Source organism: Sciurus carolinensis, chromosome 14 (assembly GCF_902686445.1).
Source record: "Sciurus carolinensis chromosome 14, mSciCar1.2, whole genome shotgun sequence".
In the NCBI taxonomy this organism is placed as follows: Eukaryota; Metazoa; Chordata; class Mammalia; order Rodentia; family Sciuridae; genus Sciurus; species Sciurus carolinensis.
The window spans coordinates 14092151-14117793 of NC_062226.1; the positions used below are offsets into that span (position 1 = coordinate 14092151).

Here is a 25643-nt window from a genome sequence, read left to right on the forward strand (position 1 = left end):
CCGCGCCCCGCTCTTCGGGCAGACAAAGCGGGGGCCGCTGCGAGCCCGGCCGGCTGGAGCGGGGATCGCACCACCCTCCTCCCGCCTTACGTACCGCCCCCTTCCCTCGACGTCCTCTGATTGGCCAGAGAGGTTACAAAGAGGCCGGGAAGCAGGTGGGTCACGTGGGATGGCGTGGCCTCCCATTGGTTGCAGCCGGCTGCCAATCGAGGAGGGCGGGCTGTCCGCGCTCGGCCCGGTCGCTCTCTCCGCGCTGGGGCCCGCCCGCGGGGCCGGCCGCCTGTCAGAGGGAGGTGGCGATGGTGAGCCCGGTGGCGGTGGCGGCTGCGGCGGCTTCCTCGGTCGGAGTGCAGCGAGGAGAAGATGACTGACCAACCGACTGGCTGAATGAATGAATGGCGGAGCCGAGCGCGCCATGAGGAGCCTGCCGAGTCTGGGCGGCCTCGCCCTGTTGTGCTGCGCCGCCGCCGCCGCCGCCACTGCCGCCGCCTCAGCATCCTCGGCGGGGAATGTCACCGGTGGCGGCGGGGCCAAGGGGCAGGTGGACGCGTCGCTCGGCCCGGGGCAGCGGGGCGAGCCCAGCTACCCCTTCCCTAAGGCGACCGCTCCCTGGACCCAGACCCCGAGGACCAGCCCCCCGCGGACTACGGTCCGCCGACCCCTGGCTGCGACCTCTTCAGCCCAATCCCCGGAGACCACCCCTCTTCAGGCGACGGCCGGACCCGCTCCGACCTCCTTTCAGGCGCCGCTCGGCCCCTCGCCGACCACCCCTCCGGAGGTGGAGCGCACTCCCTCCACCCCTCGGGCGCCAACCAGACCCGCGCCGACCACCCTTTTGACGACCCCTGGCCTGGCGCCGACCACCCCTGTAGCGACCACCGTTCTGGCACCAACCACTCCCGGGACCCCGACCCTCGTCCTCCCCAGCAGCGGCGGCGGCAGCAGCGGCGGCGGCAGCAGCACCAGCAGCAGCAGCGTCCCGCCCACCCCACCTGCCACCGAGGCCCCTTCTCCTCCCCCAGGTGAGTCCCGGCGAGCCACACCGCCAGGGTCCTCCCCAGCGCTGCCCATCCCTCCCCAGCCCTCCCCAGCCCCCAGGCATCCAGGGTTGGCCGCGTCACTGGCATTGATCGGGTTTTGTCCTAAAGACTCCCCAGATTTCGGTTTCCAAGGGGAGGGCCAAGCTCCTACTAGTCCCCTTACCCCCCAAATCTGGAAAGTCTTTTGTCCCCCCTGGGCTGTGCTCCCCCGGGAGGGGCCGGCTGCTGGGTGGAAGGCAAAGCATCTCTTTCCAAACAGGGTTTGGTTGGCTCACCGGGTCACCCCGCCCGGGTTATTTGGGGAAGTTTGAAAGGCAACACAGTACCTCCATCAACCCATAGGCCAAAGCTGAGTGTAAGGATTCCTCCCAAAGCCCCTGTTTCCTTATTCGTATCTTTTTGTTTATGTAAATATCAGATACATGTGTGACAGGTGGAAGAATTATAAAGAGAATTTTGTTTACAAAACAGTAGCACGGACCACTTGAGGCCAAAAAATAAAAATAAAAAAGGCATCGTAATCCACGATTTTTATGCAAATAAGTAGATTCAGTCGGTCATTTGGGACAGGTGTATATCTAGGTTGAGCAGTTTATAAATTAGGTTAAACCCTTCCTTGCACCATTTTTTTTTTCTTTCTCAATTACAAGGTCAATATGTTTGGAGAAAAACAGTTTAAAGAGGGATACCCATTTTTGTCCCCTTAAAGTAGAATGTTCAATTTTGCTGATGTTGCAAATACCAATTTTTGTGTGAGTTCACATGGAAAAAGATCTTCCTTCTGATTGAAGTCTTCAAGGAAAGTTAGAGATGGCCTCTGTCCTTTCCCCTTTCAAGTGGGCCCTCAACTAAATAAATAAAATCTGCTTTGTCAAGATGATGGGCAAGGATTCTGAGTTCTTTACTTTGACTGAGGGTGGAGATTTGTCTAAAGCATTTGCCTAGCTTGATCACTGACCTAATTCTTAGGCTCAGTGGTTTACAGTGGTGTCAGGTATGAACTTTGGACTAGAAATTAATTTGTAGAGAATTTTCCCACATGGTTATGAGCCTTAATACAGTCTTGGATCTTGAGTTGGAACTTGGCAATGTCATAGGAGGAACTCAGATTATCTACTCCCAAAAGCTGTTTATAATCTCCACCAGTTTCAAGGAGTGTATTAACTGAGTTTATAACCTGTGATGCCTTTTGGCTTTTGTACAGAGAGATAGGCATATTATTGGAAGAGAAGAAGCACAGTGTTTGAAAATATGAACTATCCATTCTTCGGTTTGCATTCCACCTCTGCCCCTTATTGGGTGTGTAAGCTGGTTAGGTCACTTAATCTCTCTGGCCTCAGTTTCTTCAACTGTGAAATGAAGATAATAATAATACCTTGTATGATTGCTGTGAAGATTAAATAAGTTAATACATTTATAGTGTTTAAAACAGTTCCTGATGCTAATAAGCACCTCTTGTATGTTGGCTATGCCTATAACCAGATTTCCTGCTCCCACCCCTCCCATGGATCCAAAAGTACTTGAGAAAGCTAGTAGGGAATTGTGATAATATTTATTTGCTTTAGTAAAACAAAATAGAAAAAGAATGAATTAAATTTTATGGAGTTTCAAGCACACAGTGGCATTTAAGTAGCAATTGCTTACTTTCGTTAGTTTCTGATAAATAAATCTTTGTCCTTGGTGTTATTTTACTTTTATTATTTTTAAAACACAAAAACCCTTACAGTGAAAAATACAAACAGCCAGAAGTCTACAGAGGAAAAAGTGAAAGTTACTCCTTCATTACCTCCTAGTTCTAGTCGGTCCCTAGAGGTTACTATTGCTAGCAGTTTGTTAGGTCTTTTTTCAAATGTTTTTCTGGGCATATATGAATGTACACACAGAATATTTTTAAATAGCTTTAAAAAACAAAATGAAATAATTCTATATATATCATTTAGCAGTTAGCTGTATTTACTTAATTATGTATCATGGACAATTTTTTTCATGCCGGTACTAGGGTCTACATTATGATTACAATGATTATTATTATCACTGTTATTATTTTCTATGCTGGGGAATGAACACAGGACCTTTTGCATTATAATTTATTTAGCCAATCTATAGACACTAAGACTGCTTCTGGACTTTGCTTAAAAAAACATGGAGGAGCATGAACTCCAGTCTGCTTCAAATAGTAAACATATTCCTTTGACAGAAGAAATTTCTATTTGAATTTGAGAGAGCTGGTTTGACTTGCAAAGTTGGATTCCCTGACATTGGGGAAGATGGTTTTTTAATTTTGATGGTCCTATAAGAACTGAGTGCCATTTATATTATTTGATTTGATATATCTTATAGGTGCTTTTTGAATTAATAAAAATTTCTCTCATGGAGATTTACTCCTCACCTAGGGCCCTTTTTGTTTACAGGGACCCTTATCTACAAACAGAAACTAATTGTCCTGCAAGTAGGCACTCTTCCCCAGGAACCTGATGGAACACTGGGCAGATGGGTTGGCTGGATAGGACATTTTAAGAAGAGTGAAGGGAGATACTGTGACACTAGAGAGTAATAATAACCAGCAGTAAGACACTGAGGTAATGGCAAATGTTTTTTAAAACTACGAACCTTTAGGGTTGGATAGAATCTTAGAAGTCATTATCTTGTAACATGGCCCTGTATATTAAGAAATACTTGTATAGTTTTAACTGAAATATTTCTCCCTGTAGTTAACACTGACTGGTGGGATTCTGCCCTTGGGGCCATGTAGAACAAGTGTACTCTCAATGTGCCATGACACTTCTTCAAGGATTTGGGGATAGTGATTGTATTCCCTCTGAGTCTGGACTAAATAACTTCAACTCCTTCAACTGGTCTTCATGTTATTGTTTTCACATTCTTTCACTGTTATGGTCACCTTGATTGTGACTTTTTTGTCTTTCTCTGACTCTTCCCAAATGTGGAACAGAGATGAATACAATGCTGCAGATGTGCTCGACCAGCACATAGCAGAGAGGGCAGTTACCTTGTTCTTTCTGGATCTGATACTGATGATGATGTGGTTAGTTCCTAATCACAGTAGCTTTTTCGGTGCCACATCGTGTTGTTTATACACTGAGTCCAGTGAAATAACAAAATCTTTTCTTTTTAAAAATATGTGCTAGATGAGTCATGTCAATTTATAAAATATAATCTGAGACATTTGCTGAACTTATAAAGATTGATTGTGTTAGGTTCAAGTCATCCTTTAGATCCTAAGTCTGTCAGTGTACTCCACCCAGTTTGTTCACATTACCTGCAGGGTGTTCCTATAGACAGACTCTAAAGACAAGTCAGGGCAGATTATTCTTACCTCATAGGGGAAAGTAAACTTATGGATGATAAACAATTTGAAAGGGAAGGGATACAGTTTAGATTAGTTCTCAAGGGTCTTTTTCAACTCTGAAATTCTGTGATGATTTGATAGATATGATTCAAGGCAGGCACAGTGCTGTCCCCAAAGAACCTTGTTTGTCAGCCAAGTTATGAGAATAGACTTTGTTTAAACAAGCCCTAGAATTTAGAGTTTGAAAATCCCTAAATACCGTGCATGTAAATGAAATTTTACAAATGTATTCTATTTGAAAGGAACATTCTGGAAATCTAGGGTCCTCCTAACTATGCTGGGAAATTCTCTCTTTATCCTAACGTTCTCTACTAGTACCTCAGGGTTTTGTTACTTTGGCTATTTAAGAAGATGCCATTTGTTTTAAGGAAATAGAAGCTGTGTAGGCTCCCAAGGTAATATAGGCTCACAATTCTTTATCCAGAACCTTTGGGGCTGAATATATTTGAGAATTTTCAGATTTTAGGAAAAATCTGAAAATACATCCCTGTGAAGCTGGGATAGCATCTGGTAATCAAACACATTAAGATATCTGCAGCAAGATGCACACTGAATGGTGTAAATAAAGACTGTAAGTAGCCTTGCATCTGATTAGGTCAAGTTGTGATACCAAATTTTTGGTTTTGGAGCTTCTGATACTTAGCATCAGATTTGAGGGATGTGGACCACTGTAGGAGTAACTGCAAACACACTATGTTCTTGGCACTGTTCTAAGTGTCTTAATGTTTTAACTCACTTAATCCTCAGAATAGTTAGGTACTGAATTAGATACTATTATAATAATTTTCATTGTTTATGTTTTGGTGCTGGGAATGGAATCCAGAGGCTTGAACATACTAAGATGTACCCTACCCCTGAGCTATCCCCTCTACCCCATCCTCCTTTTATAGTTTTAAGGGGAACTGAGACCCAGAGAGACCAATGTTCTTTGACTTTCACTCCTTTGTGGACTATTCATTCATCTCCAGTTTTCTGTTTTATAATGTTTTATGATTGTGATATCAAATTGCTCTTATTCTGGTCTGCGATGGATAAATTTGCCTAAATTCTTTTTAGGGCTAGGCTCAGGACTTCTTAAACTTACTATGTCTTACTCCTGGCCCAAGTGGCTAGTTTCTATAGCAATTCCTTAGTTTCTGGGACAGCATACACTCCAGAACATTAGTTTCAAACCTTTTGAATGATGTCTTTAGGAAGCCTCTTGGCTAGCTGAAAATTTACACATTGAAATAATCTGACTAAGTCTTTTTATCTTGATTTTACTAAAGACCCATAAAATTTAAAGTGTGCATTACTTTTCATCTCAGCATTTCTAAACATGTATACATTAACTTCCAGACCTCCTGGCACCCTTATAAAAAGAATGGAAGAAAAGTATCACAGTGCCGTTTTTACTGATGGATAAATTATGGGTAGAGAGAGTACTGCTCTAGGGCACTTAATAGATCAGAAGAGAATAGAAGTGTAAGATCTCATTTAGCTGAAGGAAAACATTAGATGAAACTTTTAGTTATAAATAGCCTTAATCTATGCTTTTTGCCTTGATCTTGATTTTGTTTGTTTTCTTTAGGTATAATATAAAATTCTTGTTGCTAATTTTGACATTATATTTCAGGCACCTCTTCTATGACCATTTAGTCTTTTTTTAAAGTATTTTGGTTTATTTCTTTTTCACTAGAAACAACTATATACCTGTAGTGGTAACTTTAAAGGGAAATTTTTAAAAATCATGATGAAAAGGATAAAGATTATGTCTAGATCCATTATATTTGAATCATAGTAAAGCCTTCCTCAAAATAATTATGCTTTTCAGTGTGTTTAAGTACAGGTGATTAATTTGTGTCAGAAGAATCTCTAATCATGCCATTGGTCCACAGATTATTATTGTCAAATATTTTTCTATTTTTCTTCTTTAGGGAAAAAAATACCCTTCCATTTCTTTGCTTATTTTTCACCGTAAACTCTTCTATATGTTCCTCTTACTCTTTTCTTGTCTCATTCTTAGCTCTATCAATTCTTTTCATGTTCTTTAAGGATCCAAATTACCCTCTCCAACAATTTGTCACTTTGCCCTCCTTCGGTGCCTCCTCAAAGCCTAATTCTTCCAAGAGGTCTTTCTAGATGAATGAAAAGTCCTTGAAGATGTCCTGGTGTCAGAGTGCACAGGGTGGAATACTTTGTACTCAGAACAAAACTTGTCTTTCTCTGTGACTTTGACTTTTTTCCTATTGACTTGATTTTAGCTTACTTAATTTAGATTATTAAGGAAATGTCACTGTTTATACAACATTCAGGACATGGTGCTAATTATCTTTTTGAAAAAAAAAACAGAAAAAGATTTTCTTTTTGCTTTGGGGTCTTCTTTATTGCTCAACTGCCCCCCCACACTCTTCTGAGGAGCAGTGAAGAAAAGACTCATAACAAAAGTTTTCTGCCTCTAAAACAATTCAAGTATTTTGAGAAACTAGAGATTTTCTTTCTGCTTATGAGTAATATGAGCTGTTTTTGTTTGTAGGTGGATTTGGGATGCATACCAATGTAAAAGGTCTAATTTGGTTGAGAAATAAATGTTTGATCTTTTGAATGACAGAATTTTCCCTGTAGAAATATAATTAAAGTTAATAGTGAACAGAGTGCTTCTAATAATTAACAAGTGTGCAGTGTATTTTGGTTTACAAAGCGCTCTTAAAATCCTCAAGTCTTTGCCATCCACCTTTTATTGATTTGTGTGTATTCTATGAGAAAAAATGGCTTAGTTTCTGGCTCCTGTTGATACTTTTATTGGTCAACATTAACCAAACCTTTACAGATTTTTGTTGGGTTTCACACTTAATGTCTTTATGTCTAACTTTTATCCTAGAAGTTTATTTTGCTGAATGTAAATCTTTGGTTAGTTTAGTTGCCCATATTTAAATATGGAAAAATGGTATTTGGAGATGAGGATTGCTTACTTTGCATTCTCTTTCTTAGGCACTATATAGGGCTGAATCTTATAGAAATATCTCAGTAGTAATTGAAAGTAAATGGTGAGAGAGATGACAAGGTGAACTACAGAACTTTATTGGGAGGGCATCTAAATTTCATTTCTTCCGATTGAAATATTCTTTGCTTCTTTCCAATCTGATATTTAACACTTAAGCAGGGATGGTAATTTAATGATAACTGAACATGTATTATTATATGCCTGACTACCTATCAGGATTTTTTTTACATATGTCATATCATCTGGTTATTAAGTAACAAAATAGTTAAATATTATTGGCTTTATCTTATGGATGCAGAAACTGAGATTCAGAAAGTTTTAGTAGTTTGCCCAAGCCTGTCAGGCGTACATTATCCATGAGGACAGGGACTTCTGTTTGTTTGTTCACATTTTTATCTTCACAGTCTGGCCCAAGATAATTCTCTATAAATATTTAGTGATTGAATGAATGAAGACAGAATGGTTTGCAACTACATTAGGCATGCAGGAAAATAATGTAATCATGGCCTTTTAATTTAGAAATGAACTTTTCTTCCTTTTTCCCCCCTTAGTTGATGGTGATAGTATAAGAGCCTACTTAAGGCAAGTGGAGCTCTTTGAGATCTTGAATATTATATTAATCACTTATTTGTTTTGTTACATAACTCTTCTATTTTTCTTAAAGAAGAATGTACAAATGAATATCTGATGACTTGAAGAAAGAGTAGCTAGGTTGAAAAAGCTGAACTTTTGTAAGATGTGGGTCTCTAGGTTCTTACTAGTTCTTTTACTAGTCCGATGATCTTGGGTAGGCAATTTCATTTGTAAAATGAGAGACTAGATTTGTTTTTAACTGTTTAATTTATGACTTAGGGTTCTTCAGATGCATTTGGGAGTCAGTGGGTACTAGAGGGGCCAAGTGGGTCTACTCGTGGACCCTTCCACTTCCAATCCCTTACCTCTCACTCCCATATCACACCCATGCTCTAATTAGCTCTATTCCCATTTGTTTGAATATTAGATTTATTCTTCCTGTGAAGATTTTTGAAATAGGAATATTCTTAGTCTAAAATTTTATGACAAAGAAATTATAGGACTGGGGGATGTAGTTCAGTTGTAGAGCAGTTGTACAAGGTCCTGGGTTCAATCTTAGCACCTCAAACAATCCAACCAACCAACCCCCCAAAACCTCACATTATGTTAACGTTAAGGAGCAGTATACATAGACGGAGAGAAATATATGCAAATAGTAATTGGTTAAAGCCAAGTAATGGGGCTGAGGTTGTAGTTCAGTGGTAGAGTTTTTGCTTGGCGTGTGTGAGGCACTGGGTTCGATTCTCAGCACCACATATAAATAAGTAAAATAAAGGTCCATTGACAACTAAAAAAAATTTTTAAAAAACGCTAAGTAATGGAATTATCAGTAATTTTAATTCCCTTCTATGTGGTTTTTGAAGTTTTTAAAGCCTTTTCAATGAATATATCCAATTTTAATTTTATTCATAATAAATAAAATGAAAAAAGAATAAAAAGTTGTAATAAGCTTGGCAAGGCCTTACTTATGTAAGATCAAGCCAGATGATATTTCACAGAACCATTTAAATACAGTTTCTGTCATTAACTCAGCAAGTTTGATCTACATCAGAGAGTTGTGATTGTGAAGAAGGAGACTGCTAAAGACATTACCCATGAAAGGAGACTGTTCCTGAGGTCTGACAAATCTTAAACAGGGTAGCGATGATGTATATAAAATTTGGTACTGTTAGAAAAGGTTAACTGAGCTCTTCAGATAATAGAAACAGAGAATTGGTTCTCTCTTCATTTTACTCTGTATAAGGAATTTAAAAACATGTTCTTAATGGGGCATGGTGGCACACACCTGTAATCCTAGTTGCTGAGGCTGAGGCAGGAGTATCATAAGTTAAAGGCCAGTGTTGGCAATTTAGAGAGGTCTCCTCAACTTAGGGAGGCCCTGTCTCAAAATAAAAAAAAAAATAAAGGGCTGGGGATGTGGCTCAGTGGTTAAGTGCCCCTGGGTTCAATCCCTGGTACTCAACAGCAACAGCAACAACAAAAACTCTTTTTAAAATTGGTTAAAGCAACCTATTGAAATAGATCTTATTTAAATTGTGCAAAATTTGAATTCATGGCATTTTAAGATGTTTGATTATTTCTTTCCTTAGAGACAGAGACCCCCAAAATTTGGTTTCAGTCTATCCATATGTTTTGCAATTAGATCAGATGGGATTGCTTTTATGCTGGTAATGTAACAGCTGTTCTATATGGTGCCTTGCCAGGGAGAGATTTAAGCTCCCAGGGAAGGGAACATTTATTCATTTGTAAAAAGGAATGTATTCTGCCTAGTCATAGAAAAAAATGACAAAAAGTAGGGATGTTTTCAATGAATGGTAATGTTAAATAATTTTTACTTAGTAAATGCTAGACATGTTAGATAAACTGATTTGGGAAACCCAATTCAGTCTTGCATGCTTCCTAGAAATTAGCATTTTTTCAGGGATCTTCTTATATGTTTATTATTTATTTTTTAAAAAATCTAGTGCTTTTACTTGATGTATGTGAGCCAAAAGAAGTAACACTATTATCTCTAAGGAGAACACGATATTCCCTAGTTCCTTTTAATTTTGAAATGGTCTTTAAAGGTGAAATTTCTTTAAAAATATTCTAGGAAATGTTAGATGTTGTCTACTCTGAAGGAAATTGTATGACCAGGTTTTCTTCACTCTCTTGTCAGTCATTTATATAAAAATGTAATTGTCATGTAAGACGGGTTACTGGAAATAATGGGGGGAAAGAAGACATGCTTAGTATTTCAATGTACATTCTGTTTCATTTGTGTTATGAAGGCTTGGTTAGAGGAAGACATGGGGCTTTTTCTGTGGAGATGTCTTATGTGATGTTATGTTAGTTATAATCCTACAGTTCTATGTGTACAGCATTAATAGTATAACCCTACCATCCATTGATGTTGTGTGGGTTAATGAATAGTTATACAGTGTTCCAAACATACAAAGCAATTTAGCTGTTGGGTGTTATTATACTGAATTGTTGGTATATTGCCTGCAAACCTTTCCTGTTCAACTGGTTTTAATTTTTAAGTTAGTTTGTTGCTTCAACTTGTCTACAAAGGCAGGGCTGAATGTCCAGCTGTGGAATGGCAATCAGAATAACTAAATTCCAGTCTTTCTTTTCATTCATTTTGTGAGTTACTGAGCACATTTTTAAAAATGGTCCTGTGACTTAGTTTCCCTGACTATAAAATGAAACATTATATCCAGTCTCCCAAGGTTTTTTTGAGAAGTAACACATAAATTACTTTGTTTTTTTTTTCTTCCAACACAAAGGCTTTATAGAATTCAAGCCGTTTTCTGGTATTCTTTCCAGATTACATGGTTTATATTAATTTATAATGTAATATGAACAAAAAAACTTTGATTAAAGGCAACAAAGAAATGCACACATGCATTTACATGTGGCTTCTTTCTATATATTTTTATACTGTTTTGTAGTTAACATATTTTTATACTCAATTACGCACTGGTATTTTCCAAAGATTTGGAATCCTTTAATGTTATTTTCTTCCCATATACCTTGAGAAATAAGTATAATGTTTATCTCATATTAAATCACAACATAAATAAATTGTGCTTTGTAAATCTTTAATATCATTTGTTGGTCTTTTTAGAATGGATTCTACTTAATCATTTTTGTGATTAAAAAAGTGTTCATTTTATAAAATATAAAGAATAAAGGCAAAAATGAACCCAGAAGTAATGAAAAGTAATATTTTACTGTTAACTACAGAATATTTTTTAATCAACATTTTATCTCTGCCACTGAAATACTGTTTGAATGTATTGCTTTGAAACTAATTTCACATAATTTCAAACATTTTAATGTTTGAAATGGGATAGCTTTCAAATAAAATTAAAACTAATACTGTTGGGGCTATTACTATAATTTAAATTGTAAAACTTTGAGTGCTTACTATGTTCAAATTACCGTGATACAGGTGCCTCCTAATACAAATAAAAAAAAACTATTCCGTAAAGCTTTTTATTACAACCTGAGTTTAATATTTTTTTTTACTGCATACATTGCTCCAATTCTCACAGCAATGAATGAGATCACTTATTTGTTATGAAAATAAAGGTATGAGTTGGATTTAGCACTCTTTTGAAGCAAATGCATGACAGATCAACATAGGAAAAATCTATTGCATTTAAATTGTCATGTCACCAGAAAGAACATAAATCTATTTTGGATAGTGTCTAAGATGCCATATGATGCTTTACTTGAGACTTGGTACTCCTTGGCAGAACCAGACCAGTGACTTGTTTTTCTTATATCAGCTCCAGCACAAGCATGATTTCTTTTGGGTTCAGGTGGCCCCTGAAAACCTAAAGCAGTGTGGAACCAAGCCACATATTTGGCCCTGTGGTGGGAGAAGTCAAGGTGCCCAGCTGCCTGTCTCACACATTGCCAAAAGGCCTAGGTACTATGCTGAAGAGAATGCCAAAGAATAGGCCCAAGAGTGGCTCTGTCCTTCAGAAACTGGTATCTCCCTTACACAATGAAGTCTATTCTCTCAGTTTTGAACTTTGAAATCAAACCAATAGTGAACTGTAGTGTTACTGACAGGGATTAAATTAATTAATGCATGTAAGTCAATTTAGCAGTGCTTAGTAATCACATAAATTAATAGACTTTATTATTATTATTATTATTATTAATACTGTTTTATTACTTATTCACAATGTTTGAAAAACAGCAGGGGAAACTTTGTCTATCAATTCTAGATTAACAATTAACCATATTCTTTGACACAGTCTGTAGTCTGGTAACACACTGATAATTGGGAAGACTTGTACATTGCTGTAGAACCTTCTATAATAGGTGGTTCTAAGTGCAGGGTAGGGCCAATATACTTGCGCCAATGCCTACCTTCTATCCTTCCAGAGTTGACCAGGTCAAGTGAGAATTATCCTGTGCCACATTGCTAGACACAAACAGTAGTGGAACTGCTCAGAACTGGACTTCATACAAGCTATTTTCAAAAAGCAAATGCAAAGATTGGACTCCAGGGAGTTCCTGAAATAGCCATGTCCAGTTCTGGCAGTTGTACTCCTTTGGGATCTTTTGTAGGCATCAGACACTCGCCACATATGGTCTAGTAAAGTGAAAATAAGATTGGGCCAATAGAAAGACATGCCTGTTCAATTCTATATTGTTAGCACATTGACATTTTTTTTTAAAGCAATCAAATACAACCCATGTGTACTAGTGCAGGTCACATAATCTCCTTGGGCTTCAGTACTGTGCTCTGTGTAATAATACCTACCTATTAGGGTTCTTCAGTGTTAGATCTAGCTCTATCTGACTCAAAAGTCTATACACTTCTCTTCCTTGGAGTAAGCTGTGTTGTTGCCAAAGCAGATGGTAGTAGCAGAAAATGAAATAAAGCATAATGGTTACAGAACACATTTTGAGTTCTGTTTTGCCACCTTCTCTAGCTTTCTCCAGCAAGATCATACTTTTTCTCTGTCAGCATTGGGTCCAAGTTGAATGCAGTGATCCAGGTTTGCTTTCAGTAGTTACCATAAAAATCAAAATTATATCAAAGAATGTTTCTCAAGGCAGATGTGTTGAGTCAGGGTGAAGAGAGATGATGGTGGAAAATGGATGAGAAAAGACATGTAGAAGAGCATAGTAAATCTAATGCAGAACCCAACAGCAACTATGAGATTGTCTCTTTAGCACCTAGAAGGGTTGTTGCTAACAGAGACAATATAATGCTTATAGCATTTGGCAAGTGATATCATACACTGTGAAATGGTAGCATTGATTGTTCTTGACTCCAACAATGAAACCTTTAATCTTAAACTTAATATGGACCCAAGATAAAATGCTGATGCAAACAATATGTTATAAAAAGTAGCAAATGACATTGATTATATTAAAGTCATGGAAGAATATCGGATTTGCAAATGTGATCCATACGTCTGCCAGTCACCTCAGCATGCATTCCCTTTCTCCATTTTATAAATTTCCCTCCTCCTGCAAAGGTTAGTTGTCTCTCAGATCAGACAGAGGAGCTGCTATTATTTCAACTATAGATTTGGCTCCATCTGATCCAGTTGCAAAACATATATACAGATGATATGCAAAATTTGGAAGTTTCATTTTTTAGAATTAAGTAACTTTAGTAGGTATTACATCAACACCCACCAATAATAATATTATTACATCCTGCAAGTACACCAATACCATAGTCAGGTCAAGTCATAGATGATGAGAATACTTATGCAATATAAAACTTAATCACATCATCTTTCTAGTTAATAATTTAAGATAAATTTATATTTCATTCTCCTGTTAAACAGTTGTGATCCAAGCCAATAAAGTTAAGTTTCTTAATATGACTTAAAACTTGAACCTATTTCTGTTCTTATTTCCTATGCTTTAATTTTTTCCTTATGCTTTAATCTCTAGCAGAATCAAATTGCTTATATTTTCTTCCATATACCATCATCAGGATGTGAGGGCGATCTGGCTGCGACATCTGTCACCCCATTGATCGCCAGGGTTGATTCGGCTGATCTGGCTGGCTAGGCGGTGGTCCCCCTTCCTCCCTCACCGCTCCATGTGCGTCCCTCCCGAAGCTGCGTGCTTGATCAAAGAGGATGACCTTCCCCGATAGAGGAGGACCGTCTTTGGTCAAGGGTATACGAGTAGCTGCGCTCCCCTGCTAGAACCTCCAAACAAGCTCTCAAGGTCCATATACCATCATCATTAGTAGTAGTGAAGCAATCATCTGTGAAGGTCTTACTCTGTCAGATTCAAAGAGCTTTAAATAAATTACTATGACCTCATTTAATTCTAAAAAGAAGTTAAGAAATATGCATTGTTGTCCCCACTCTATTAAGCCAGGGTTGAGGTTTTGAGAGTTATATACACTAGGCAAGGTTTCACAGCTAGTAAAATGTAGAATTGTGATTCAGATTCAGATCTGTCTAGATTCAGAACCTCCTCTCTTAATTACTAAGTTAAACTCTCCTTGCGTTGCTTATGCTGTTCCATTTGCCTGGAATGCCTTTCTCTTCATTATCACTAGGGATCTTAATTGTAAGCAACAGAAATCAGTGCCTGGGCTGGGGATATAGCTCAGTTGGTAGAGTGCCTGTCTTTCATGCACACAGCCCTGAGTTCAATCCCCAGCACCACCAAAAAAAAAAAAACAAACAACAAAAACCCTCAGTGCCTGTTGATTTAATCATAAAGTGAGTTTATTAAAAGGATATTGAAGAGTTCTCCAGAATCTTCAAGGGAACCGTATCAGGCCATGGAGCTAAGGTAATACCTAATTGCATCCATTGAATTTGCAACTGACACCACTGAGCCTTAGGTTCTGTAGTTCACAAATTGACACTGCTAACCCTGGGTATTGGATGCAATAGCAGGTACTACTTCTAATTGTCATACTGCATCCATTTCCCCCTCAGTCACTAGAGAGAGGGCCTTATGCTTGTTCTTTGAATCATTAGTTTCTAATTGTATAACAAGTAAGGGTGCATCTGATTTTTGGAGCCTCAGTCACTTGCCCATGCCCTGGCTTCCGGGGAAGCCAGAAAAATAAGAATCTGAAATTATGAATCTCTGTAGTGGGGAATCAAGGCTAAATAGGAAGGGATTCTGAAATAGTAGAAAATTATAATATGATATTAGGCTGCCAAAAAGAATGACAGATGCCTACCACACTCCTTTTCTTGGCCACCTGACAAACTTATTTGTCCATGAAAAACATTATCCCTGCAGCCTCACCGTATACATTCTAATATTATTAACATATTTTTAATTCTTGCTTTTTAAAGACCTCTAATTTTAGGTATTGTTTATGTAATTGACTCGTCTGTGTTCATATTTTCAAATAACCTTATAGTCTTTGTCTTAATGTCATTTGCACTCTTTTCACACCCATCTAAGATAGTGTTCAGCTTGTGATAAATACCGGAGAAATGATTGAATTGCACTGAAGCATAAATCTTACTTTCTCTCCACCCCTAGAATGAAAGTTCCATAAAGGCAGGGATATTTGTCATTCTCTCTCTCTCTCTCTCTCTCTCTCTCTCTCTCTCTCTCTCTCTGGCTCACACACACACACACACACACACACACACACACACACACAGTGTGTTTAGCAGCTACATTAATTCTTAGTATGTGGTAGGTCCTCAGTGACTGTATACTGAATAAGAGAATACTCCTAAATAGTAAATGATTTACCTCTGGAAATGATACTGTCAGACCTTTGAATGAGAATGACAATTTTGAAGTACAATATCATAATTTTCACCTAGACTATAGACAATAAGAGGATGGAAACTGCCATATTCATCTTTGGCTAACTCTTCTTTCTATCCAGAAGCATAACCAGAAAAGTGCAATTTAGAATTCTTTCCCAGACCTACCACCATAGTCAATAGCAACAAAAATGTCCTGAAGTACCATACCTGTTGACATGAAACCTTTTTGTTCTCTTTTTTAAAACCAGTTTTGTTTTGAGATTGTATCTCTTCTGGGAAGAAAAGGCTGTTGGGCAAACTGTCTTGTATGTATGTTTGAAAAGTGTAAATAACCCAGGACAAGTAGCATCTCTCTTTGAAGAAATGGGAGGCCCATAGTGGTAACATGATTTGTGTAAGGGTAGTAGACTAGTAGAAATATACTGTAGAGCAGAGTTTCATAACTTCAGAGGTTAGCGTTTTGGCATGAACAAAAGCAGAATTAAATCAAGCTGAAGAGAGCTTTCGTTCAAGTCATCTTAAGAATTATTGTCATTAATGATAGCTGTCATTTCTGGAGCAAAACTATCTAGATTTGAATTCTTTTCTTTACCACTTACTGTGAGACCTTGGGTCTTGTCTTAGTGTCCTCATTTGTAAAATGGGTATATTAGGATGACTACTTCACAGGGTTATTTTAAGGATTAAATAATAGTATGTGTAAAGTACTCAGAATTCTTGGCATAAATTGGCTTTCTAAATGTTAGCTTTTCTTTTTATATTTTGAATAACTATTTACCTTTACTACCCCATTCTTTTATTCTTTACTACATCTAATTCTTTGGATTCTGATGATAGTGTTACTCCATCTTACCAGTAGGGAACCTAAGTCTACGAGGAGCTTAACTTGTTTGCCTAGTAAGTCACGTAACTGGGAAGTGTCAATTGGCTGGGATTCAAGCTTAAATCTTATTTTTGAGGTACTTTCTAGCATGCTAGAAACAAATTGAATTTAAAGTTATTTTATCCTTTTAGCTGCTTTTGTTGATTTTAAATGCCTCTTTTCCTCCTTTGCTACCTTTGCTTCTCTTTTCTGTTTTTCTTTAGACCTGTTTTCAACCTTCTCCAGTTCCTCTTGATTCTTTGAACTTCTAATAGAAAGTGTGCACTTACTTGAAAGAACAAAGCACATCCTCACATGCTACTTTGTCCATTTTAATTTTGCTTTCATTTTTATTTGTTGTTACCTGGTCTGTACAGTGGATTGGTTTCCAGAGGAGAAGACTTGAATATCTGTTATGAGTCGATGAGTTACACAAATATATGAGTTACACAAATAGTATGCATTCAAATACCAAGGGCCATTTTAGTGGGTGTGAAAGATGAAACACAAGTTGGTCATGAATAGAGACAAGAGCAAATAATGGTATTGAGATGCTGTCGTCTCTCTTTAGTGTCAATTTTTGTGTATTAATCATTTTTAACTTGTATGTAATACTTTGAAAAATTCCTAATATATTCTATACTTTTATTAATATCCCAAAAAAGTCAAAGTTGTTGTTTTAGAGACTTATTTTTCTTAGGGTATGATCTTAATAGCAGCAGCCCTTTTAAGAGTTTATTAGAAAGTTAGCATTTCTCTTTGCTACATGTCTTTTAGTTACTAATCTTATGTAATAGAGTATTCATTTAGAAATGCACACACTTAAAATCAGTGATTAAATTTCTTCAAGGACCAAAGCCACAAACGTTAGGCTGCTATTACTTTCTATTTCCCTGTTGCTTAACCAATCTGCAATGGTATCTTCCTCTTTCCTTTCTTCTTCCTTTTTTCCTAACCAGACAAAATTTCAGATCCTCTTTTCTCCTGATTTATTACTCTTCCTCATGCTCAAATTGGTTTTCAGTTATGCTTCAATAAGATGACTCAACTTCACTTTGCATTCTTTTTAGTTTAATTTTTTATTTATGTTTTTATGGTGCAGAGAATCAAATGTGGTGCCTTGTACATGCTAGGCAAGTGCTGTACCATTGAGCTATGCCCCCCTCTGCATTCATTTTCATTTACATAGTTACAAAAGGCTTTGCTTTTGTTAATAAGTTTGCTTTTCCAGTGTTATTACAAACAAAATAAGGTGGTCTTTGTTAATCAACCACTGTACACTGGTGTCACCTAGATAGATGCTGGAGAGACAAATAAGATAGGATTTCTGTGCTTGAGAGCACAGTGGAAGGTACAAAAAATTAGACTACAGAATTCTAAGGTCTATCATAGTGGTATGACCACTATACAGGTTGCTAAATGAGCAAAGAAGGAACTCCTCACGCAGACATTAAGGCTAGGCTTTCTGAAGGAAGTTTTCTCTGATCTGAGTTTTGAGCACAAATAGGAATTATCCAGGTGGTGATGGAGGAGGACACTGTAGGGAAAGGGAACAGCATGTGAGAAAGTGCAGAAGGTAGAAGAGCACATGTATGGCCCATTTAAAGAGCTGAAGTCCTGAGTAGCTTGATAAGAGAGGAGAGGAAATGTAACCATAGAACTGGGAATTCTGAGATTTGAGTCTGGAATGGTTGGCAATGTCAAATCACGAAGTACTTTCTATGTCATACACAGAAATTTATTCCAAAAGCCATGAAGAAGTACAATACAAGCCAGGAAGTGACACAGTAAGGTTTGTGTTTTGCAAAGATAAGTCTGGAAACTGTGGTGTACTGTGGAAGTATAAATGATCCCCAGCAAAGATAATTAGAGACCACTGACTGTCTCTTTAAATCTTTTCTAGCATTAATTTGGATTAAAGGGTTTACATGGTAAGATGGCATAATAATAGAGGGGGACATGAATTAGTTTTCTATCCTCTCTTATTAAGTAAACATTTGAAACCTATTTTGCTTGTTTAACCACACAGTCTTAGAAGATTAAAATTAGAGACTTGACAAAACTTGCAATTGATGCTGGACCTCTTAATGGGTTTGGTGTGTGTTGAACAGATGCAAGCACCTGTGTACCAGGCACTATGCTAGGAGCTGAGCAGAGAGTGGTGGATGACCTAAGCATTCTGTCTGGTGAAGGGAGATACTCATGTACAAATACAAGTGGTCATATTAGATTCTCTTACATTTTCACTTCCCAGTCACTTACCCACAACCTATGGATGCAGAAATTGAAGATGAAAGTTATTTAACTTAGTCAATGTCCTGTAGTTATGAATGGTACATAACTACAATTTAATATTCAATCAATTTACCTAATTTTAATTTTCCCTACTCTCCTTCACCAGTATACTACACTGCTGCCCCATGACAAGGCAGTACATGTATACTTTTGCCACCTGAAGTAGTTTTACTTTCTTAATTCTTTCCAACACTGCTCCAAACAATTTGTGGTTAAAGGTGCAGGCTCTGAAGTCACACTGATAGGATTCCAATGCTATCTTTATCATTACCTCTCTGTCAACCCAGTTCACAGAGCACTGACTACTGTTACGAGACAATGTTGTCAAGGCACTTAAAACAGTGAGAGCACAGGAAGAGAATTCAATAAATGTTAGCTGTTAAAATCATCCCTGAAATAGCAGTTCATCTACTTTCGAACACGGAGGGAATTTTGGTAAAATGCACTTAATCTATTCTACCTTATTCAAATTAATGGTGAAGAGCTCTTGCCATGTGTGCATATTTGAAATCTGACTTCTTGTTCAGGGGTTCAGTGCTTGCTACAAAAACCTAGGAATATATGCATTTGAGAGTAGCATAAAGACCCATAGAACTTTTATTTTTATTTGACTATGCAGTGGTTGAACCCAGGGACTTGTACTTGTTAAGAAAGCACTCTACCTGAGCTACATCCTAGCACTTTTTAAAAATTTTCTTTTGAGACACCATATGGCTAAGTTGCTGAGGCTGGTCTCAAACTTGTGATCCTCCTATATTAGCCTTCAGAGTAGTTGGGATTACAGTGGTGTGCCAGTATGCCATTTAAAAAACTTTTTTATTATGGAAAATTTTGAGCATACATAAATATTAATATAACAGAGTAATCACCTTTCTTCTATCTGTTGTCCAACTAGACCTCTCATGGCCAGTCCTACCTTACCCATACTCATGTTTACTTTGTTAAAGCTAAATCTAGAGGCTTTATTGATTATGTTTTGGAAGAGTTAATGAAAAATGGTGGGTTTTGATTGTTATTGTTTCTGGCATTGCTGAATTCCCAGGGTGGCTCAGATGAGGATAAAAACTGGCAGGATGAAAACTGAGGATGAATTGTTTGTATAGGATAGGGCACAGTTTTTAAAAAATTTTTTTAGTTGTTAGTGGGCCTTTGTTTTATTTATATACAGTGCTGAGAATTGAACCCAGTGCCTCACACATGCTAGGCAAGCACTCTACCACTGAGCTACAACCCCAGTCCTATTATCTAGTTTTTACATGTGAAAAACTGTGACTCGAAGAAATGATTTGTCAATGGTCATATAAGCTGCAAACCACTTGTGGAGAAACTTGTCATTTGAACCATGCTCATTCCATAAATATTTATGAATGCCAGAAACTTAACTATTTACATTTCTTTTTAAAATATCTATGACCACATTATTTTTATAATAAGAGAATTCTTTGCCAGGTACAGCCGTGCATGCCTATAATCCCAGAGGCTTGGGAGGCTGAGGCAGGGGAATTGAGAGTTCAAAGCCAGCCTCAGCAAGAGCAGGTGCTAAGCAACTCAGTGAGACCTTGTCTCTAAATAAATACAAAATAGGACTGGGCATGTGGCTTAGTGGTCAAGTGCCCCCTGAGTTCAATCCCTGGTACCCCCTGCAAAAAAAAAAAAAAAAAGCATTCTTTGATTACCCATTCCTTCTATCTTTTGTTATATTAGAATTGAAGTATCTTCTTCTTCTTCCTCCACTACCCTAATTTTTAGCTAGTAAAGTGACTTTAGGGCTAACACAGAGGAAATTTTGGTCTCCAGCAGAGGGTCAGCTGCAACTCTGAAAGCAACTCAGGCAAATGGTCTATTGATGGGGGAACTTTTCATTATAAAAAGTTCTTTTCAGATTCCAGGATATTGGTTGCTTGGTCACTGAAGAGTCTGTACTACCATTCGCTAGCACCCTGGGTGTCTGAACAGACCTGGTTAGGAATGTACTGTTCATTTTGAATGAAAAAAAAGGATAGAGAAGCTGCCTCAAACATTGCATCACCCAAGCCAAACATCTGATATTTGGTTGATATAAAGCATTAGTCTTTCAAAGTATATCCTAAAATACAAATAATTTTCATTTTGAGTGGTTTAATCTTTGACTGTAGCTACACTTTTTTTAATAGACCTATATACAGTGACTTTTAAAGGAACTGATGAAAGCTTATTGCTTTCCTGGTTTCTGCCGGTGAGTAAAATTGTTCTAATGTATCAGGTATGAAGTCACCAACAAAGTACCCCACCCAATACGTCTACCATCTTTATTCCCTTTCTTTAATTTTCAAACTCTTGGACCTCATAATTTCCCCAAACTTTTGTATACTGTTCGCTCAACAATTAGCAGAAATGATAGTGCTGATGAAGTATGACTTTGATATTAGTCCACTTATGTATCTGGAATGTTCCTTCCCCCGCCAGGCTTTCCAACTGAGGGAGCCCAGCGTGAACTCCTACTTTGGAAAATATCTGAGTGGGCAGACCCGTTTGCCACATTACCCTCATTGTCTGTCTTTGTTATTCAGCTGAAAAGCAGTACTTGCCTCTTACACAGCCAGGCATGAATCTCAAGGTCTTAGAAGCTGTTAAAATGGGTAGAAAAGTTGTTTTGGAAAGAGAAAAAATGAAAAGTGCTATCAGATATTCACACAATGCAAGGAAAGGTACTTTCTTAAGGAAGGGCATAATGACTCTAGGTGATTATGCATAACTCTGGTAACATTTTTATGGATCTGTTTTATTAAGGTCTTTGATTTTATGCAATTTCCTACCTTCTGGGTAAGAAACACTGATAATTTACTGGCACTTTTTTTTTTTTTTTTTTTAACTACAGTGTAGAAAAAAAACTATGTTTTTAGGATATGAGCATACCATCCTGTGCAGGTAGTGATGAATTTCCTGTGGCCATAATAGCTTGCACATATTCTTAGCATTTATTTCTCTGGCTGTCTTTACCTCTCAACTGGATTATTTTAGCAGTGTGCTAAAATGTTTCTTTGCCTTCATTCTTTCCCAGTCTGCTTTCACACTGCCCCCAGAATTATGTTTCTAAAATGTAGAACTGATCATATCATTCTCTCTTGCGTAAGATTCTTCCATGGCTACTCATTTGCTCTTAGGAAAGCTCTCATGTGTCACCACCACTCCAGCTTCCTACTATATACCTCAGTCACAATGAACTCTTCCCAGTTCTCTAGGGTACTGTGCTCTGTCTTGTCTCCATATCATCACACATGCTGTTCCCTTGCCTTTGGGATATTTTCCCCCTCTACTTTTAGCTTTGTTATGCCTCCTCATTCTTTATGTCCCAAGTTATATTTTTCTTCTTCTGGAAAATCTAGATTACATATTTCTTCATGAACAAACACGTGTCCTATGTTTTTCTGTAACACCGTGTGCATTCTTTGTTTAGTATCACACTATATTGCTGCTTTTTTTTCTTTCTTTGAGACTGTAAGTTGTATGAAGGCATGGACCACATCTGTCTTTCTTATTATTGCATCTCTAACACCTAGATATTATAGTCTCTATTTCTAGCACAATACAGATTTGTCAAATGACTGAATTAATAGTTATGTGCTTTGCCAAGACTCATTTCTTTTGCAACCTCCTTGAAGAATTAAGGTGCTCTGTTTTTGTGTTCTTGATCTTTTTCTCCCTATCTTCACATTCACTCATTTAATTATTATTCAACAGAATGTTAACCTTCATACTTTCCCCAGGAGCACATGTAAAGAACTTGTAAGAGGAAAACTCCTGAATATACTTCTACATGCCTCCTTTGTACATCCTATGTAAAATTGTACTCCCACAACACACATATAGTCCTATCCACCAGCTTGTCTCCCTTTCCTGTTTGCTTTCCTACCTTAGTATTTAATTATCTTCTAACATATTAGATGGGCCATACTAGAGCTGAAAGGGAAGTGGGTCTGTGTGCCAGGTCCCACACTGCATTGTTCATTTAATCCCCACATTTTGTACAGGTCAGAAAATTGAGGCTCACAGTTAAGTGTTAGAAGCATTGTTTGGATTCTAGTCTGCCTGGCTTCAAAGTTTGTTTGGGAAATTAGTGCACTACTTGTAACTTACAATTATCTATAAAAAGAAAGTAGTGGTAGAGCAAGATAATCAGATCCTTAAGTTCCAGCACTTAAAATTTCCTAGCTTGCTTCTTTGGTAAGTTAATAAATACATACACACACACATACTGCATAATGATAGTTCCCCCTCCTTAAAACCATGATTTAAAAATACAAATATTTACCATTTTTAAATGCACAATTCAGTAATGTAAAACAGATCTCTAGAACTTTTCTGTCATGCAAATTTGAAACTATACACCCATGAAACAGCCCCCTTTCCTCCTCCTCTAAACTCTTGGTAACCACCATTCTAATTTCTGTTTCTATGAATCTGACTATTTTTGATAACTCATGTAAGTAGAATCACACAATATCTGTCTTTTTGCACTGAACATAATGACTTCAAGTTTCATGGATGTTGCAGCATGTGAGAAGATTTCCTTCCCTCCTATTTTTACCTGGCTTTGGGAATTGAACCTAGGGCACTCTACCACTGAGCTACATCCCCAACCCTTTTTATATTTTATTTTGAGACAGGGTCTCTCTAAGGTGCTGGGACTGTCCTTAAACTTGAGATCCTCTTCCTGCAGCCTCTGGAGTAGCTGGGATTACAAGTGTGTGCCATGCACACTTTCTTCTTTTCTAAGGCTGAATAAATATTTTTCACAAGTGTGCATGCTCAAGCATGTGTGTGTGTTTGTGTGTGTGTGTGTGTGTGTGTGTGTGTGTGTGTGATATTTTTCAAATCCATTCATCAGTGGATATTTGGGTTGCTTCTACCCTTTGCATTTCTTGAGTAGTGCTATTATGAACATGGTTGTATAAATACCTCTTTGAGACTTTGTTCTCAGTTCTTTTGGATAAATACCCAGAAGTGGAATTACTGGATCATATGGTAGTTCTATTTTTAATTTTTTGAGGAACTACCAAACTATCTAATATGGTGTTGCACCATTTTACAATGCCACCAAGACTGTGGTGATACAAAAGTAGTGAATGGTATATATGAATTCAGAAGCACAGTAGAAAGAATTGGCAAATTCTAATATGGAGGCAAACTTCATTTAGTCTGTTTCCTTTAAGTATTTTAGCTAATACCACTTGATTTATCAAGGTTCTTCCTTCAGGAGTGGAGGCATTGTTATGGTTTGGATTTGGAATATTCCTCAAAGATTCACATGTTAAAGGCTTGGTCCCCAATGCAACAGCATTCAGAGGTGGAACTTTTAGGAAAGAATTGGATCATGGACTGGGCCCTCTAGCCTCATAAGTTGATTAATTCATTGATGGATGTATAATTTTAATGACCACTGGGAGATGGTGGAAATTATGGGAGATAGGACCTACTTGAAGGGAGTAGGTCCTTGGGGACATGGCCTTGGGGACTATATCTTAACTCTGGCCCCTTTCTCTCTCCCTTTCTGCTTCCTAGCCATGCCTTTGTGCTTCCAAATTCTCATTAAAAATAAAAAAAGAGGGGCTGCAATTGTAACTCAGTGGTAGAGCTCTTGCCTAGCATGTGTGAGGTACTGTGTTCAATCTTTAGCACCACATAAAAATAAATACGTCCATCTAGAACTAAAAAAATAAAATAAAATAAATAAAAAACCAAAAGAAGTCTTATGATCTTTAGTATTGTAACTTCTGATCATCTCAGTTTTCTTTTGAGGATCCTATGAGCATGTGTATGTATGTGAGAGTGGGCTGGGTTCCACTAATGATGTGTGGAAGAGTAGGAGTGAGCAGTACACTTAGAAGAGGGATTTTCTTAAAACTTTGAAAAATGTATTCAAATGGAAAAATGGCAGCATAGCGCAAAAGATAACCATTTAGCCCAGGTTCACATAGCAGTTTGACAGTTTAGCATAGTCAGTATCATAGTCAGAATTTTTGGCCCTAAAATAGCACACTTTTTAAAGACAGATACTTGAAATATTAATTAGTGGAGTTATTTTAGCTATGAGAATGCATTTAAATAAAATAAACAGCTGACAAATATTAAACCTGAGTGTGTGTCTTTGGCTATGAACAATATAGTTAGGTTCAGCAGGAGAAACAAATGCAAGGTGTTCTTTGTGAGCAAGTGAGAATTAATTTTGCAGCTTGAGCAAATATTTCTTCCCACTACATCATTTGGTAATCAGTTGAATTGATGTCACTTGCTTATAAAGAAAAAAGATTGGAAAAAATTGTATTTAACAGTAGTAAGTAGAAAAGATTTCCCACTTTCCTTTCCTATTCTTTCCCACTCTTTCCCACTTGCCTTTCTTTTTTGTAATGCTAGCAATCAAACCCAGGGTCTCATATGCTAGGCAAGCATTCTACCACTGAGCTGCATCCCCAGCCCTCCCCCTTTTTATTAAAGGAAGAAGACTATATGGTGAAGTGAAATAAGGAAAGGAATTGGAGTAAAATAATCCTGGGTGTGAATGTTTCCTCACCAATTTACTTAGCTCTGTGGTCTTAGGCAAGTACTTAGCTTCTCTGAGTTTTAGTTTTCCTTTTGATAAACTTATATTTGTAATCCCTTTTCTGACAAGCTTGTGTGAAACAAATGTTCGTGCAAGTAAAATGTCCAACAAAGCCTGGAGCACTGTAGATAATAGAAAATGGTAATTATTCTTATTATAATTAATAATAGGCTAATTTAGGGATTAAGATAAACAATCATATTAAACAGTTTGTTC

The 25643-nt window shown here is 37.7% G+C and overlaps 1 protein-coding gene across 1 annotated transcript in view; it reads left to right on the forward strand.

Annotated features, from left to right (window-relative positions):
• Nucleotides 1-248: 248 nt before the first annotated feature.
• The window catches only part of Megf9 (multiple EGF like domains 9), an 88956-nt gene continuing 63561 nt past the window's right edge, over nucleotides 249-25643 (forward strand). The window contains exon 1 of the mRNA XM_047524734.1: nucleotides 249-1022. Within this exon, the coding sequence (XP_047380690.1) occupies nucleotides 392-1022 (631 nt within the window). The 5' untranslated portion in view covers nucleotides 249-391. The remainder of the gene's footprint in view (nucleotides 1023-25643) is intronic.